Source organism: Bos indicus, chromosome 7, assembly GCF_029378745.1.
Source record: "Bos indicus isolate NIAB-ARS_2022 breed Sahiwal x Tharparkar chromosome 7, NIAB-ARS_B.indTharparkar_mat_pri_1.0, whole genome shotgun sequence".
NCBI lineage: Eukaryota > Metazoa > Chordata > Mammalia > Artiodactyla > Bovidae > Bos > Bos indicus.
Window position 1 is genome coordinate 107,839,295 of NC_091766.1, and position 14,066 is coordinate 107,853,360.

General features: G+C 34.0%; 1 protein-coding gene across 5 annotated transcripts in view; it reads left to right on the plus strand.

The window, feature by feature from the left end:
- The window catches only part of FER (FER tyrosine kinase), a 456,972-nt gene that overhangs the window by 222,004 nt on the left and 220,902 nt on the right, over window positions 1-14,066 (plus strand). For 4 of the 5 annotated variants that reach the window (XM_070794110.1, XM_070794113.1, XM_070794111.1 and 1 more), the window contains one exon: window positions 8,155-8,358. The exons of the other annotated variant lie outside the window; for it this stretch is intronic. In XM_070794110.1, coding sequence (XP_070650211.1) covers window positions 8,155-8,358 — 204 coding nt within the window. The remainder of the gene's footprint in view (window positions 1-8,154; window positions 8,359-14,066) is intronic. 5 annotated transcript variants of the gene reach the window in all.

Below are 14,066 nucleotides of genomic sequence, written 5' to 3' on the forward strand. Positions count from 1 at the left end.
TTTCCTGACAATTGATGATGTTAAGTATCTTTTAATGTGATTTGTTGTCACTTGTATGTATTCTTTGGAGATATGACTATTCACATCCACTGTATATGTTTTAATTGGTGATTTTCCTTCATTGTTGAGTTATGAGTTCTTTATATATTCTGAATACAAGCCCCTTATCAGATACATAATTAAAAAATTTTTTTCCGTCATTCTTGGAATTGTCTTGACACACAAAAGTTTTTAATTTTGAGAAAGTCCATTTATCTAATTTTCTTTCATTGCACATACTTTTGGTGCTGTATCTAAAAAAATTGTCTAGTGCAAAGTCATGCAAACCCTCACCTGTGTTTCCTTCTAGAGTTCTGTAGTTTTACATATAGGTCTTTGATCCACTGCAAGTTAATATTTGCATATGGTATGAGGTATATATTCAAATTATTTTTTAAAGTGTGGAAGCATATTTAAAATCTAAAAGCAACAACTATGAAATCGCTGGTTTTTTACTCAAACATATAAAATTGGGAGCTTAGAGCATAATTTTAGATAAAACTGTTAATTGCATTATACAAAAGGAAATGGATTAATCATGATAGTATTCCCATTGAACTTCTCATAGCTACTTATTTTGCCATTTTTTACACTGTGGCTAAAATGTAGATCTCTCTGTAAAGACAGTCTGATGGAGCACTTTAATCAGAAATGTTGCTGGAAGGAAGAATGTCAGATAATTAGCTCATAGGTGAATTTGACTTTAACAGACTATAATATCTGATGATAGATGTTTAATATTTACTGTTATGGTGAGATTAGTATTTTAATACGCTGTATCAGCTCCAAGCAGGTGTTTCTTTTTTTCTACTGCACTAAAGGAGTTAAATAGCCTATTCTGAGTCCCTCCAGGCGCTGAGGTCTGCTTCATATCCTGCATCTTTCGTGCTTCAGGCGGTTATGAATTTGCATTGAGGACTATTTCTCATAGACTGCTTCTGAAATCAAGGCCAGGGGTGTTAGACAGGGTTCGTTGTATAATCTGAAAGCCTACAGGCGATCATGAGGGTCCATTTCCATTGAAAGTCTTTCAAACCACATTATATTCGATGAGATCTGTTCTAGTCATATCAAGAATACTGCCCTTTCTCCAGAGCCATTTTTTTACTGCAGAATTTTTGTTATAAGTGGCTGAACAATCTCTTCTGTCTTACAGCCCCTTCTGAGTACTAGTTGTTCACTGATGAGTGGAGTACAGAACACATTTATAATAGTAGCACTCTTTGAAAAACGTTATTTAAAATAAAAATAAAGCACACTTTGGTCCAGATAACTGTTCTTTAGATGTCAGAAGAATTATTAAATTATTCTTCTGTTGCCTTAAAATTAACATTTTTCTGGATCTAGGTTTTTAAAAATTTTTGAATTACTTTGAACTTGATTGAAAATAAAAATATTCAAAAATAATGATGTGCATCCATAATAAATAATTATATACTAAGTAAGATTTGCTTGTTTGCTTCTGTTTAGAAAATAAGCAAATTATGGTTCAGTTGTGTTTGTTGTACATTGGTTATCATGTTGGTATTATAATGCTGGGCTTTCACCTTTGGCATAAGGGAATATAGTTATTTTCATTCATAACATAAAAAACTGCTCATGTTTTTTAGTGTCTTTCTTTAAGTCCAACAGAACAACCTTGTACTTCCTCTGACAAGGGATGTTGTTAAGTTCCACTTAGATATTATGTATTTTAAAACTTGGTTGTCTTCCTTTATCCTTAAGGACTTAATATTTATTTATTTATCCCAGACAGTAACATGTAGAAAAATGAGAAATAGGAAAGATAAAAATTAAACTTCTTACATCATATCACTGCCATAAATAGATTGAATTCTCCATGTAGCTAGTCATGTCTAAGAAAACTAAATAATATTCTCAGAATTACATGTTTTGAATCCCTAGTATTATACATAATTTTTAAGAAGAGCTTATCAAGCTTTCAGTTCAGTCAGTTCAGTCACTCAGTCGTGTCCGACTCTTTGCGACCCCATGAATCGCAGCACGCCAGGCCTCCCTGTCCATCACCAACTCCTGGAGTTCACTCAGACTCACATCCACCGAGTCAGTGATGCCATCCAGCCATCTCATCCTCTGTCGTCCCCTTCTCCTCCTGCCTCCCATCCCTCCCAGCATCAGGGTCTTTTCCAGTGAGTCAACTCTTAACTTGAGGTGGCCAAAGTACTGGAGTTTCAGCTTTAGCATCATTCCTTCCAAAGAAATCCCAGGGCTGATCTCCTTCAAAATGGACTGGTTGGATCTCCTTGCAGTCCAAGGGACTCTCAAGACTCTTCTCCAACACCACAGTTCAAAAGCATCAATTCTTCGGCGCTCAGCTTTCTTCACAGTCCAACTCTCACATCCATACACGACCGCTGGAAAAACCATAGCCTTGACTAGACGAACCTTTGTTGGCAAAGTAATGTCTGCTTTTGAATATGCTATCTAGGTTGGTCATAACTTTCCTTCGAAGGAGTAAGCATCTTTTAATTTCATGGCTGCAGTCACCATCTGCAGTGATATTGGAGCCCCAAAAAATAAAGTCTGACACTGTTTCCCCATCTATTTCCCATGAAGTGATGGGAACAGATATCATGATCTTAGTTTTCTGAATGTTGAGCTTTAAGCCAACTTTTTCACTCTCTTATCAAGCTTTATTTTCTATTATTTCAGTACATAGAGTGTGTGTGCTAAGTCACTTCAGTCATGTCCCACTCTTTGCGATCCTATGGACTGTAGCCCACGAGGCTCCTCTGTCCATGGGATTCTCCAGGCCAGAACACTGGAGTGGGTTGCCATACCCTCCTGCAGGGGAGCTTCCTGAACTAGGGATGGAACCCAAGTCTCTTCTGTTGCTTGTACCGGCAGGTGGATTCTTCACCGCTAGTGCCACTTAGGAAGCCACACAGAGAGTAAGCCTCTTCTTTTATGTGTTTGCTCAGATGCTTACAGCATTTGACCCAGATCATGTCAGAATGACACTGTGTTCTGTACAGGCAATCCCAACTTGATGATAAATTTTCAAATTTACCGAGCTGTGATTTCATACTGATTCATCAGAATGATCTGGTAATAGTTTTAGTTGAGATGTGTAGTATAGCACTTGCACTGAAGACAGTTAATGGACTAAAATGTTATTATTGATGCAGTGGTACATTTTCTCTGCAACATTGTATGAGCTTCAGGTCAGGATGTTTGATTTGGAAAAAATAAAGCTGTAGAAAAAATGGCAGCAATGTGATGAGATGAAAGAGAATGAATGAGAGTCACAGGCACAACTGGAAAAAGTAAATGGATAAAAATAATGAGAAAAAAGAACGATTACTCATAAAAAGAAGTTGAGTAAAGGAACTAAAGAAGCAGGGAAGAAAGCAAAGTCAGGAGAAATCAGAAGGTATTGGAGAAGTATGAGACCAAAAATGAATGACCTTTAAAAAATATATTTTGCTAGAGATAGGGTCTCTTATTAGACATCCTGGAAGGTACACAAACAGGCAGTCAAGGAAGTGGAAAGTCATAGAAGTAAGGTGATGTTCAAGTTTGATTAAGTTGTATATCTTTGGGGAAGAGTGACATTAATATTGTTTGGGGAAGAATTGTATAAGAATGTGAATCTGATCAGCATGTAATTCTGCCTAATCATTATGGTAATCATAGTTGTATTATTACCTAACGACTGAACAAACTCAAAGTCTCAAAAAGTACAAAAATTGTTAATTAAGGAATTTGTTAATAAGAGTTTTGCTTCTAGTTTCATAGTATAAAGTGAACATTAGGTAAAGTATGCTTTTGATAAAAATAAGATATCAATGCATGAAAAAAAGATCAATTCTACTTTATTGCTAAAAAAATAGGATTTGTCAATTTACAGATAGGCCTTTGTGCCTGTTGAAGATGGAAGCACTGCTTTACATCCTGTTTGTCCAGCAGGAATGCAAACAGTCATGAAGGTGAAATATCCAGAGTGTTTACATGGCCCTTTCATAGAAAGTCGCCTTTACTGCGTAACTCAGATTCCTACTCAGTAGGCCAGTATTTCCCACCTTTTGCAAGTGTTTGGTGATTTTCTTCTGTTTGTATGACATTTGATTCTTAATCGCCCCTAAAATCTCTCAGTGATATATAGCTTTAAAATTAAAGGGGTCATTATGGAATTTTTTAGAAATGTTTAAAATCCTATGAGTTACTTGTAGACACCATAGTATATTATTACACTCGGTTTGAAATAATTCTTTACTTCAATTGTTAAACTAATAACTAAATTTATATAAGGATTTAGAAGAGAATTATGTTCACTTTTATGTTTATTAAAAATTCATAAAAACTCATATGTTAGTGTTGAAATTTTATTTAGCTTGTTTCAAACTCACTGAGAGGTTTACTTGCATATTTTCGATGCTGTTATATTTTAGTTTTTTTTTTTTTAATGGTTCCTTATTTGGGTGCTTAATTTGAGTAAAATCCAGACATTGATTTTTTTAAAAAACATTGTTATCTTTGCTTCTCATAAGGAGCTAATCTTGTGCTCAAATGTTTGAGATAAAAGCATACAAATATTCATTAAATTCTTGGTAATTAGTCTTAATTAGACTAAGACAAAAAAATAACCTCATTCTTAAGTCTGGAAAAAAATTTTCATTTTCTTGGGCTGATTCCTCATTGCCTCTTCATTTAAACCATCTTTTTATCAAACTAAGTTCAGTATGTTTTTTCTGAAATATTCTTTAAGAATAAGGTCTGGGGAAAAAGGTAGATAGCTAGTCTAGTCAATCAGGAAAGCTTGTCTTATTATTGTGTAACTTGTTAATTATGTTATGTTACTGCACATATGAAAATGGAAACTTCATCTTCCCCGTGTCTTTGACAAAAATTTTAGATAACAAGGAAAAATCTTTCCCCACTTAGGCTGAGAAAGTTGTGATGTTTGAAGTAAAAAGCTTCCTTTCATTTTTGATGTCATTATGAAAGCCTTTGGAATGCTGGATTCCATTGCTGGCACGACCTTCATTCTGTTACTGTCAGGCTTGCAAAGCTGTATTAGAATTTAGTTGAAAGCACATTAATAAAATGTTTTTTTCCAGTGTTTCCAGGGAAATTCCTGAAAGACCTTGGTAGATGCAGTCAGGGGCTCTGTACAGCCTTTTCCTGTGTATGCATGTCTCACATGTACACACACGTATACCCATAGTGACTTCAGCCTGCGTTCCATGACGGTATTTGTCTAGGGCCAGGAACGGCAGATGGCGAAGTTTTCCTTCCTACCCAAAAGACCTTATGAAACAAAAAAACAGAAGTATAATCCCTATGAAATACCATTGTAAGTTCCTTCCCGTTTATTTCTCTTTTTAAAACAAACAAAAAATTAAAAAAAATTTCAAGCAATCTGAAAATATCGGGATGCTGTTGTAAAATATGAACAGACATGTATCAAACTTTGCAAGTTATAAACCTTTTCAGTAGAAATTTTAATACCTGATATATTTTTAAATAAATGTAAAATATTTATAGCAATAAAAAAAAATAAAATAAAACAAACAAACAAACTTAGATGTTTCAGAATGATTTTTTTCCCCCAAAATGTATTCCTCACCTTCAGATGCTTAAATGAATTTCTGTGTTAGCTGAGCTTTTGTATTTCCAATGCCCTTCTGACTTAATGAATTCCCCAGGGTCCTTGTTGTCCCACTTCTAAATAAATCAACCTTTTGGAGGATAGGCTGATAGGAGAGGAAATCAAGCACATGATATCCTTGTTTGTGATGCTTTTCTATTATGTAGACCTTTTAAAAAAGAGATAATAATAAAAAGTTTTTTTTGCCTAAAAGTGACACTGAATTTCTTTCTATATTGATTCTTCTCAGAGGAAAAAAATCAATAAAACACTCGCCATTGGCGAGACTTGAAAATATTTCTATAACAGTAAAAGTTTTAGTGTTTTCTATATTGAAATCCATTGTGACAAAATTTTAAAGAAGAAATATTTAATCATTCTGACCACCTACTTTATAAACTGTTAGTATCAGTATACACAAAAATTAATTTCATATGGATTATGCATTTGTTTTAAAAAAATAATTATTTTTTTTTTCTCATAGTTGTGGCTAGTTCTTTATATAATTCAATTGTAAACCCATTTTGGGAATACAATTTAAATTGTTTTGAAAGTAAAGTATTTGTCATAATTCTAACAAAAGAAAAGGCTTATTCAGCTTATAAACAATTTCCATGTACAGATGCATCATATATGTATTTAAAGAATTAATCTCACAGTGGCAGGGCTTCCTTGGTGGCTTGGATGGTAAAGACTCTGCCCGCGATGCGGAAGACCTGGGTTCATTCCCTGGGTTGGGAAGATCCCCTGGAAAAGGAAATAGCAACCCACTCCAGTATTCTTGCCTGGAGAACCCCATGGACAGAGGAGCCTAGTGGGCTGCTGTCCATGAGGTCACAAAGAGTTGGACACGACTGAGTGACTAGCATTCGCACTCACATGGTGGTAGAAGTAGAAACCAAACTGTGTACTCTTCTTTGAATTCTGTTTGGGATTTCTCAGTTTTTTAAGTCAGTAGGATGGGCTTTGGCTAATATAAAATGGAACTTTGACCAGTAAATTTTAGGCCTCTTCAAGTGATAAAACTTGAGGGCTTCCCTCATAGCTCAGTCAGTAAGGAATCTGCGTGCAATGCAGGAGACCTGAGTTCGATTCCTGGATTGGGAAGATCCCCTGGAGAAGGAAATGGCAGTCCACTCCAGTACTTCGGCCACCTGATGTGAAGAGCTGGCTCATTTGAAAAGACCCTGATGCTGGGAAAGATTGAAGGTGGGAGGAGAAGGGGATGACAGAGGATGAGATGGCTGGATGGCATCACCGACTCAATGGACATGAGTCTGAGTGAACTCCGGGAGTTGGTGATGGACAGGGAGGCCTGGCGTGCTGCGATTCATGGGGTTGCAAAGAGTTGGATACGACTGAGCGACTGAACTTAACTGAACTGATTCTTGCCTGGAAAATCCCATGGACAAAGGAGCCTGGTGGGCTACAGTCCGTGGGGTTGCAAGAGTCAGACACGACTTGGCGAGTAAACCACTAAGTGACAGAAACAGTGCAGGCTCTCTTCAAGCTAGTTCTCATTTACCAGAAAGGTGCCTGTGCCTTACCTATGAAGAGTTCCTATGACCTGGGGCAGTTCAGTTTCTGTGGGTGATAAACAGAAACAAACAAACAACTTTTTACTTGTAACCATAAGATGTATGCTTTCATCTATTATTTTTTTAATATAAATTTATTTATTTTAATTGGAGGCTAATTACTTTATAATATTATATTGGTTTTGCCATACATCAACATATTAATTAGAAACATTTCAAAGAAACATAACCAGCTCTGAGTTACCTCTATTTGTTGTTAGCATTTGGCCTCCTAAAATAACGGATGACTTGCTTCCTGCTGCGCTCATGGCTTGTATCCCCCCCGCCTTGTTTTTGTCGCATGTTTGCCATTGCACCTTGGTGGTTTCAGGGATGCTGTTTCAGCTGAGCCTTTGTCTGTTGTTGCTGTGTAGGATCAGGACCAGCCCTGTGGCAGAGGTAATGGTTAAGGAAGTCGGAGGAGCAAGGATGAGCAGGCGCAGCAAGAGGAAGCCATAGTGCTTCTGGAACCCATGACGGGGGCAGCCATGTGATCAAGAGTTAATGCCAAAAAAACATATAATTCAACTTTTACTTCTTTGAAAATGAAGTTGTTTATGAAAAGTGTCCCTGATAATACTCTCATTTCATCATAATCCTCTGATTGAAGATTTTTAAATATATGTATTTTATAATATGGTGACTCAGACTACAGTGCTAACTCTAAATGCTAATATTGTGTGTACCTATGTCTGATAGAAAAAACAAATAATCTTGCAGTATTTAAGGGTATGTATTACACTTCAGCATCAGTGCTCCAGGAGGTATTAAAAGATTATGAACATTTCAGATTTTTCAGATAACGTTTAATTGGTCAATTAAAGGGAGGAACATAGGTAAGAAGTATTTATAATTGCTATTAGTCCTACCAGAAAAAAATTGCTATCTTCTCTAACTTAATGTGTTTTTTTTCAATATTTGCTTAAGTTCTGTGATACGATCCCTGTACTTGAGAAACCTCTGGCAGAACAGGACTGGTACCATGGTGCAATTCCCAGAATAGAAGCGCAAGACCTGTTAAAACAACAAGGAGACTTCTTGGTGCGAGAGAGTCATGGGAAACCTGGTGAATATGTCCTTTCTGTATTTTCTGATGGACAAAGGAGACACTTTATCATACAATATGTTGATGTACGTTTCCACTTTAGTTTATATGTATATTTTGATGTAGTTATTTGAGGTATACTTGTAATAAAATGATGAATGATTTGTGGTAAATGCCTATAACAGTAACTTTAGCACTTAATGTTTTTTTAAATTCCTTAACTTTAGTGCTCCAAAATGCACTGAAATTTTCATCTTTTAAAGGAAATATGCATTTTAAAATATTAAGTTAAAAATAGTTACAATTTGCATTAAATTTAAATGCATTAATATTTAATATTTTAAGTTAACTTTGTTTATGATCCTTTAAACTAAAAATGAAATATGTGATTATTACAATTTTTTTCTAGAGAAACTTAACTATGATTTTTATGCTCTTAAAATTGGACCTTGAAATTGCACAAAAATGTTGCCACAAGATTTTTAAGAAGTATTTTATTAAATAATAATAATGAAGTACCTTAATGAATGAGATGGTGATAGTTGAATTGGTTTTATGATTCACTGAGGATTAATGGGTTTTTTTCCATTTAAGTATAAGCTTTTATTTGTTGGTGTTAATGAACAGTAAATAGGAATTTAGGAAGAATTTTAAAAGTGATCAAGTCACATTGCTTGTTATACTGATTTATTTATTGAAGTTTAAGTATTGTAAGCTGTTTCCTTTTGTGTTGCATTCTTTATTAACCACTAAACAGATGAAGAGTGTTTCAAAATTCTTTAATTTTATCCACTGAGAAATTTTAAACTTTTTGGCATAGGAAGGAATTAATGCTTCTGTTTGTCATTTTTTAACCTCATCATTTCAAACAGCATGCATTTTCAAGCTGGCTGCCTATAGGATTTCAGTAAATGTCCAGGCACTATAGCGACACTAAGTACTTACAAGAAGATTGAACCATTATCATTAGATGAATTTCAGAAGGTTTTAGGAACATATATGTTCCAGTTCATACGTAGTTCATATAACATATAAATTCATCTAATGATAATACATTACATTTTATCTATGTGTTACATAGATATAGTTCTGAGCTGAAATTCACATATCATAAAAATAACCATTTAAAAGTGGCATTTAGTGTAGTCACATCTAAGAATTATATTTAAAGGAAAATAGATGCTGATCAGATGGGTTAAGATAAGCCGTTTAAAGTGTATATTATGTTAATTTTGTATAGTATTCAGATCTCAACTTGATGATTATAATTGTTTACTCTCATACATCAAACTTACTGTTTCTAATAGTATATCATTCCTTATTTCCTTGGCAAACTGTTTTATAATTTGCATCTATCTTTAAATTATGGGTGTATTGATAGATACCCTTCCTTATTACAACCTGTAACCATGTTGGCAATATTTGTAAAATGGTGTGAGAATTTAGAAGGAAAGAGGGTAGGTAAAGTATGAACTAACTACAACTTATATGAATGTTTCCTTCTATTTTCTAAGCTCTAAAAGTTACTATTTTGAAATGTTTCATACAGTAAGACTGAAATATTTCTTTTATTACCTATTATAGTTTAAAATGTAACCTCAGGAATTTAAATTAGTTTTTTTAGAAACAAAATGGAAAGGGTCCACTTGGAAATTATCACCTGTCTTTATATTTCCATTTTGTTTTAAGTAACTAAAGTGAACAGCATTATATATTCAAAAAATGAGACATTGTTACAAGTTCACATTTAAAGATTTTATTTGGCTTCCTCTGACATTGAAACTTTGCAGAGATCTTTGAGAGTGCCTATGTTTCTGTAAATGCCTCCAGTTTTCCACTGCCTAATTTTATTTAATTTGCCCTCCTTATATAATGTTGAGTTCTTCAATCATAAGAGTTTTGAGGTGAAATAGACTACTGGGAAAAATTTTAATTCTTTTTCTTTTTATGTAGGTGATTCTTACTTGGTCTAAAATTATTCCATTTCCTTCGTCATATACCTGTTGTCTGGAAGGGTTTTATAAATGGGGAAGTCATTACCAGATATTTATTATATTGCCTATTGAAATTTTATTCCAATCAATGACTTTTTAATCCATTACTAGATTATAAAAGCTGTACATAAGTGAGGGGACGGGTGTCCTCAGAGAGGAAGATATAAAGACATATAGGATTTTAGAAAATGGAAAAAATGTCAAGTAGTAGACCAATGGAAACTTGGGTTTCAAGCTCAGATATGTACTTGATAAGCTCTGTGGTTTGGGATGTAATGGGGGTAATAGCCAATACAGTGCTTGTGAGAGTCGGAGAGTGAATATATTCTTATTAAGTGCTGTGCAGATCATTAGGCATTTTTACCATTGTTTGAACACTTTATTTGAGAAAACATACAAATGTACTTTGTATGGAATATCAATGTAATTGGAGAATTTAAAAATTCTTTCTGGTTCCTGTTGAGATTTATTTGTGAAATTTAAATAATGGTAGAAATGTTATTTTGAAAATCATGTATTTAAGTTTGAGGCATTCATTGATCACAAATAATGTTGTTTTTAGTAACGTTGTCTCTGCCAGCTAGAGTCTAGTTTGGCAGCTAGTTTGAAGCTTTATTTTTGTGTGCCTATCAGTTATTTTACAACATGGTATGAGGCCACGTGCTGTGAACATTATGGCTGACCTGCATGGATGCAGATACTTTCAGTTTTCACCTTTCTTACTATGCTAGCAGAGAATGTCTGTTGTTTTAGCTAGTTCAAGCAGGGACAACTGTACTTTTTATTGGATGTTAATGTATTAAGCATATCTAAGTATCTGAATCTCAGTGTAATTCTAGTGTTACTGACTATTCCATAGTTATTAACCTGTTTATGGTGCATATTGTAAAGTCACAGTTAGAGTTTGTACCTAAAACTATTTATCTTGTGTCATAAATATTGGTAGATTTTCATAGATTCAAATAGCATCGTTAGATTTCATATGTTAATGTATAATCAAATCCTTGCTTTTGTATAAGATAAACAAAAATATGTGATAAAGTATTTCAGAGGAAACTTTTATGCTGTTATTAATAGGAAAGTACCAATTCATATTTCTCTGATTTATTTATCTGACACATTTGCTAAAAACACATTTTGGTAAAGTATCATTTTATTCATGTTGGGAGGGTAGGAAGTATCCATGTTGGCAAGGTAGGAAGGTGAAATTAAAAATGCATGGCCTACTGCTTGGTGAGCTTAATACCTGGTAGGTGAGACATTAGTAGAATTTATGAACAGAGAAACATTAAAGATGCAGAATTAGAGATGACTGAACCAAACATTTGAATTAACATCTGATAATGAATTGAAAAATAGCAACATAGTAAATATTTTAAAATAAAACTTGGGGGAAAGTCCTCTGTATAATTGCATATCATCATTTTTTATTTCTTCATTCATTTCAATTAAGAAGTACTAGTTGAGCAAGTATTCTGTAGGACCCTGGGATGTGGGCCAATCAAAAATAACACAAAAGTGGAGGCCATGAGTAGTATGTGAAATTAGGTATCTCAGCATGTTGTATCATCAGTTCATTCAGCAGGTACTTACTGGATGTCTGTCATGTGCTAAGTTCCGCTTTGAGCTGATGGATTAATCTCTGAATGTACCAGACAGGTTTGCTTTGTTTTGTTGCCACAGTCTCTAGGCTCTTTGAACTACCTTTTAAATCCATACTATGGGTCTTCAGACAGACTGAGTGAAAGTATATACAGATCCACAGTTTGTTTGTATGACAGTCAATTCCAAGTTTGTAGCCTTGTCCTTGTATGCTAAAGATTCTTTTAACTGTTTCACTACCCAGCCATTCAAGGATTCAAGAGAAGGCAGTATATATACCTTGAAGTCAAAATGAAACCATCATGAGATATCATTTTCTGTGCCCCAGGCACATAAACAGGGACTTAGGAGACTTCCTTCTTAACAATAAAACAAATCCATTCCAAACCCTGATTAATTAATTTCCAGGAAATACTAATTGAGTGAGTGCTTTTGAGGCCCAGACATATCACGATGGAGCTTACATGGTGGGGAGAATTCGTGGTCATTTATAAATCGCATACAATATATGAATTTATAAACCATAGTAAATGCTATAAAGATACACAGTGCTCTGAAAGCTTTTAACTGGAAAACTTAAGGAAGTTAATGTTTGAGACAACATCTGAGGAATGAATAAAAGTTAACTAGGAGATGCCATGCCAGGATCATTTTAATATTATTCCTCAGGTTCCCCAACAACCTTTTCTGTTTACTGGTTTAACTGGTAATATGTTACAACTAGTCAATGTGCTGTTTTTATTTGAGAAAGCTAAAATTTATGTTTTACATTTTTAGATTTGGGTATTACCCCAGAAAGGAGTGTTTTAGCATTTTGCTTTTATTCAGCTTATTCATCTTGGCCTCTTTCAGAAATGATTTTCCTTTTTTCCTTTTTATTTTTTTCTGAAGCATGCTTATCCTCAATTTCTTTTTTTTTCAGATCTCCTCAGGCATAATATTTCAAATTAACATTCATTGAATCCCCTTCTCATTTTTATGTGCTTATGCTGTTCTGTCTGACTTTCTTGCATAATAATAGTCTTCTGGAAATATGTGTAGCAACAAAATCTGATTCTGCTTTTTATGTGTTTTTCATCAGTATGCATGATTGATTCTTAAGTTGCACAGTGATAAATCAGGAATGAATTCTGGATATTGTGAATGTTTTAAAAACAAAAGTAATGCATACTCTTAGTGAAAATTCAGAAATATGTATCACAGAATGTGTGCTTCACAGTAACACCCCCTTATAGACTCAGGGAATATTCTTTGAGATTTAAAAAATATCTAATAGTATGTATCTATGTAATTCTTATTTTATAAAATTGAGCCCTAGCATATTTTTATTTATACTTATTTTTTAATATGTTACTTGATTTTTAAAAATGTAATACAAATGACAGTCAACACAATTTTGTCAGAATTTGTGGAAATTTATTGTCTACTACTGTTTTTATTGCTTCTTTTGAAATTCACATAGAAATCATTAGTAGCTCCAAAAAGAAATCTCTTATTTAAAATGAATATGAATTCTCTCAGTCACATTATCATTAAAGCCACATTAATAGTCACATTATTATTAAAGTAGAGAAACTTTAAAAGAGCCTATCTATATGTGAACCCAACCTCTTAGCTGAATTATAATACATTTGCACAGATTTGTACAAGGTCAAATGTAATATTTGGAATTTTGAGTGTATCAAGAAACAAGTCTTCAACGTTTTTTGAATGTACTTTTTAGTTTTTTTAAATAGAAGTATAAATCGTCTTCCAATGTTGCGTTTGTTTCAGGTGTACATCATAGTGATTTGATATTTTTACGCAGTGCACAATGATCACTGTGATAGTCTAGTGATGATCTGTCACTATAGCGTCATTACCCTCTGTTGACTGTGTTCCCTGTGCTATGCAGTATGTCCCATGACTTCTGTGTTGTATAGCTAGAAGTTTGTACCTCTTAATCTCCCCTACCTGTTTCTTTCATCCCTCTACCCTCTTCCCCTCTAGCAAAGACCACTTTGTGCTCTGTATCTATGAGTCTGCTTCTATTTTGTTAGTTTTGTTTTTTAGATTCCATACGTAATATTTGTCTTTCTCTGACTTATTTCACTTAGCATGGAATCTTCTAGGTCCATCCATGTTGTCACAGATGGTAAGGTTTCATTCTTCTTTATGTCCAATTAATGTTCCAATGTGTGTGTGTGTGTGTATATCTT